The sequence below is a fragment of the Alosa pseudoharengus genome, unplaced genomic scaffold (assembly GCF_046254945.1).
Source record: "Alosa pseudoharengus isolate Yale_2024_CS ecotype anadromous, Long Island Sound unplaced genomic scaffold, YU_APseudo_1.1 YU_APseudo_1.1_scf_20, whole genome shotgun sequence".
Lineage (NCBI taxonomy): Eukaryota > Metazoa > Chordata > Actinopteri > Clupeiformes > Clupeidae > Alosa > Alosa pseudoharengus.
In genome coordinates this window covers 18,908,458-18,913,457 of record NW_027468664.1, presented here as the reverse complement: position 1 = coordinate 18,913,457, position 5,000 = coordinate 18,908,458, and the positions used below count along the sequence as shown (strand labels likewise).

The window sequence follows — 5,000 nt, the reverse complement described above, 5'->3', positions numbered from 1 at the left end:
GATGAAAGGTTCTGTCCAAGCCCCGACGCAGGCATGAAGGTGTCCAAGCCCCGGCTAGCCTCACAGCCTGACACTGTGTGGAGGTGTTTGGGCTCGAGCTGAGCCAGGCTCAGACTCTTAGTCTGAGTTTGGATGTCTGAGCCAAGAGTAGCTGCAGTTTGATACTCCCCACAGTAATGCATGGTTTTATTCTCTTTCTCTGTCTCTCTTTCTCTCTCTCTCTCTCTCTCTCTCTCTCTCTCTCTCGCTCTCTCATACACACACACACACACACACACACGCAAGCACCCACACACTCACACACACACACACAGACACACACACACACACGCAAGCACCCACACACTCACACACACACACACACAAAACAAGCAAATACACACACACACACACACACACACACACTAAACAAATGCCATCAGATGGCAATTATGTTGTAATTATCAGCATATCAGGGAGACTGGTTCTGCAATTAATTAACATCTGTAAGTCGCTTTGGATAAAAGTGTCAGCCACATAAATAAAGATAAAAAATATAAACAATGTTGTTTTTGTGTTGTTGTTGCTGTTGTTTTGGGTATTTATAATAGCTCTCCTCTGTGTGGATTTTATTTATTTATCTGTAGCTCATGCGTTAAAAACATATGTTCTGTTTCCCTCAACAAGTGCCTATTTTGCCTTGTGTGAGCACATATGGATGCATATGCATGTGTTTGTATATGTGTAGGTGGTGGTGTGTGTCTGTATGTCAGATCACCGCCTGGCCAGAAGTGACATTTCACTTCCAGGGGATGGAGATGGTTGGGTGTGTGAGTGTGTCTGTTTTGGAGACGATAGTGGCAGGGGGTAGGGTGGAGAGAGTGTTGCCATGACAACTCTAAGTGAGCTCCCATGGTCATTCTGCATGAGACAGCATTCTCTGGACTGGCCATTATCTACGGAGACACTTTGTTAATTTACCCCTTTCTTTCATGCACGCATACACACACACACACATACACACACACACACACACACACACACACACACACACACACACACACACAGGGAGAGAAGAGACATAGTACTGCCTGCTGGGATATTTTCCACAGTCCAACAAACACTGCTCAGAAATAAACACACACACACACACACAAACACACAAACACAAACATACAAACTTTCAGTGAAGATACACCAGACTCTTGCAGATGCACCACGTTCAGACACAAACTGACCAGTCAGTAGAAGGTCAGCATGCTTTGAGCTAAACATAGTGGGAGAGCTTCACAGCAGCCAAAGCACATGCAAAATCCCCACAGGAGTCGAGCATACAGTGGGTTTCTCATCCAAGCACTGAGGGGGTGTTTGCCTGTCATGATTATACTCTGTGTGTGTGTGTGTGTGTGTGTGTGTGTGTGTGTGCGTGTATGTGAGGTGAGCACTGGAGTGTGTTGGGTGGGAGTATGGGGGGGGGGGGTAATTCTAGCCTTATACAACTGGCATCATCGGAAAAAAGAGCACAGATCCTGTGTTTGAAGCAGCCAGTGATAGGAGTGTTGTGGGGAAGGAAGGCGGGTTGAGGCGGGCGCGGTGCAGTCGTGTGGTTTGGCGTGGGGTGGCGTAGGGAGAGGAGGAAGAGGGGACCTGGGCTGGGTTTGCCCGCTAGAGATGAATGATGATGGGCAAACCCAGAGGAAGACGAATCCAACCCCTCCTCCTCGAAGGTCAGAGATACGGCTCAGTGGACAATACTGCAACCATCCATCACCCTCCACACACTTACACACATGTCTGTACTTGAGTGTGCTCATGTGTCTGTAAGTTTGTGTGTGTGTGTGTGTGTGTGTGTGTGTGTGTGTGTGTGTGTGTGTGTGAGTGTGTGTATGTGTTTAGTGTTGATAAAATCGCTGATAGAACTGCATTCAGCTCAAAGAAAAGCTACATCATCAGAGGACATTGTTTTTCCTGCAGTAGTAACACAGCTACACTTTTATACACGCATACCTATCTCTCTCTCTCACACACACACACACACACACACATGCGCGTACACACGCACACACACACACACACACACTTACACACTCACACACTCTTGTGTTTACTCATACACACACACACACAGTAAGACACACAATCGATTGCTCCCTCCTTTCCCCCCTATATAGCGATGGCCAGACCCAGTGAGAAAGGTTAGAGCCAGGTGAAGTGGATGGAGAGAATGAAAGAAAGGAAGGAAGGAAGGAAGGAAGAAAGAAAGATGTTCAGCTCATCTTCTCTTTGATATTGCAGCTGTATTGAAGCAAGGTTGGGGGGAGGGAGGTAATGGGGGGGAGGGTTGCAAAGATGTCAGCATCTGGGGGTGATTGTGTTTTTTGCGTTGGGGGGGGGGGGGGGGGGGGGGGCACATCAGCTTTTCACCAGTAGTTTGAGTTGTCTTCCAAATCAATCGGTGAGTCAATTTTCCGCGCGAGCGCTCAGGAGTTGTGTGGGGATCCGGCCGGGGGCCACGGGACCAAGGCAGGGGAGAGGAGGAAGGAAGATTTGGATGGTGCTTCCGTCTGCTCCACACACACACACACACACACACACAGACACACACACACACACTACCTCTGTCAGCCCAGCCGACCGCCTCAGCTCCCATGTCACACAGCACATGCCCAGATAGCAGGCAGGCGGGCGACTGCGGGCCACGCGAGAGCCAGATCCGCCCCGCAGTCAGCCTCCCTCCCGGCTGCACGCCCTGCCACCTCCTGCCCTGTTATCTGTCACACATGCGCTGCCTCCGTCTCTATCTGCTGCTCTCACACGTCCGCTCCATTATGTCTGTTTTCCTTCTGTGTTTTTTGTCTTCCCCCCTTTTCTCTTCCTTTAATACGGACTCCCTCGCTTCCTCCCACCTTCCAATTTCCTGTCAATTTTCTTTGTCTCGGTCTCCTCTTCATCTGGGAGATAGAGATGGGATAATGTTATAGATGAACGAAACCGAGAGAAATGCAATCTACTGTACTACCCCCTACACTTAGACCATCTGTGTGTGTGTGTGTGTGTGTGTGTGTGTCTGTGTGTGTGTCTGTGTGTGTGTGTGTGTGTGTGTGTGTGTTTGTATCTTTCCCTGGCCCTACACCTCTCTCCTGCCTCTCTATTGGCGTCTAAATGTATGAATGTCTTTCATTTGTGTTGCTCTCTCCATGGTCCTCCTCTTCCTCATTCTCTCTCTTCTATCCTCCCATCCCTTCCTCCTCCCATCTCTCTGCTCCCCTCTTCGCTCCCCTGCTGTTCTTCAGAAGCAAATACTCCCATATTTTGGAGGAGGGCTTGGGAGGGGTGTACTGTAGTAGTGATCGGTTTCCTGGCTCTGCCTAAACTCTCCGCACAGCTTCATCAGCACTTTCCTGCCCAGATGCTCGATCCCACACTGCAGTGGTGTGTGTGTGTGTGTGTGTGTGTGTGTGTGTGTGTGAGAGTGTGTGTGTGTTTTGGGGGCTGAGCACCAGCCAACCAGGCAGCCCAGCCCAGCTCTCTCCACTGCTCCCGCTCCCCACCCCACTGATCTGGGGTTTGCACCAGCCATGATTCAGTGCTGCAGTGGACTACTGCTGCTGGTCCACTCACACACACACACACACACACACACACACACACACACACACACACTCACACACACACACACATGCAAACAAACATTGTATTCTTTATATAGATGCATGGTTTAAAATATAATTACATAAAATTACTAGGGTCTGAAATTGCATGTACGCACAAACACACACACACAAACATACATAACATTACAGTACTGCTGTGTACCTCCAATACACACATACTCTCCCACACTAACCCACATTTTATTCCTAACAGGTACAGCCAAAGTCCCTCTCTACTACTCTCTCATTCACACACACACACACACACACACACACACACATACACAGTACACCCCACACACGCTCACTCACTCTCTGTGAACCCCACGGCTGAACTTTCTTCTGTCAGTGTGCGAGCTGACACACACACACACACGCTCACGCACACACACACACACAAACACTGTCAGTGTGCGAGCTGGCTTTATGGTGCAAATGTTGCATGAGGGAGCGTTCCCCCTACACTAGCGCACTTTAAAATCCCTCACTTTGTTCTGCACTGCTCTGCTCTGCACTGCTCTGACTGGGAACACAGCATGGCTGGTTCTCCATTCCAAAAGAACTGTACATTGTGCACGGGATGGGTTTGGGGGTCAACTAGTGTTTTTGATGCACATGGTCATTTCTCTTTGTGCTGTGTTTAAAGTATCCAATATCATGAAAAAAAACATATGCAAAACATATGCAGTGTAACAGGTTTAAAAATCTCTCTCTCTCTCTCTCTCTCTCTCTCTCTCTCTCTCTCTCTCTCTCTTTTCACCTCTGTCTTTCTCATCTCTCTCCCCTTTCCCTCTCTCTCTCTCTCTCTCTCTCTGTCTCTCTCTCTCTCTCTCTCTCTCTCTCTCTCTCTCTCTCTCTGTCTCTCTGTGAGCTATGTGATGTTTCTTTTTAACTTGTAACTTGTAGGTGTTTTTAACTCTCTCTCTGTCCCTCTGCTGCAGAGTCTGTAAGGGGCATCCCCCTGGCGGGCAGCATGAACGGCAGCGTGGGCGCGGCGTCGGCAGCGATGCCCTCCAGCCCCAGCGTGCACCAGCTGGGCTCGGCCATCCCGTCGCCGTCGGCGGGCAAGTCGTGGCGCAGCAAGTCCATGAACCTCAAGCACAGCGCCACCTCCTCCATGCTGTCGCTCAGTAGCCCCACCGCCTCGCCGCCCCCGCCAGGGGCGTCCGAGCGGCTGCGCTCGCCCATGATGACCGACGCCGCCGCCGCCGCCGGGGCCTCCTCATCGGGCGGCGCCAGGGGCTCGGGGTCAGTCTGCGCGGCGGCCAACGCCCCCGGCAACCAGCGCTCCATGCTGGACAAGTTCCGGCTCATCAACCCGCGTTCGGCCTCGCGGACCTCCCCGTCGGTGGCCGAGATGGCGCTGCA

The 5,000-nt window shown here is 50.8% G+C and overlaps 1 protein-coding gene across 3 annotated transcripts in view; it reads left to right on the top strand.

Annotated features, from left to right (window-relative positions):
- Nucleotides 1-5,000, top strand: part of nav3 (neuron navigator 3) — a 172,833-nt gene that overhangs the window by 86,720 nt on the left and 81,113 nt on the right. For all 3 annotated transcript variants that reach the window (XM_076296784.1, XM_076296783.1, XM_076296782.1), the window contains one exon: nucleotides 4,574-5,000. This exon is cut by the window's right edge and continues 732 nt beyond it. In XM_076296784.1, the coding sequence (XP_076152899.1) occupies nucleotides 4,574-5,000 (427 nt within the window). The remainder of the gene's footprint in view (nucleotides 1-4,573) is intronic.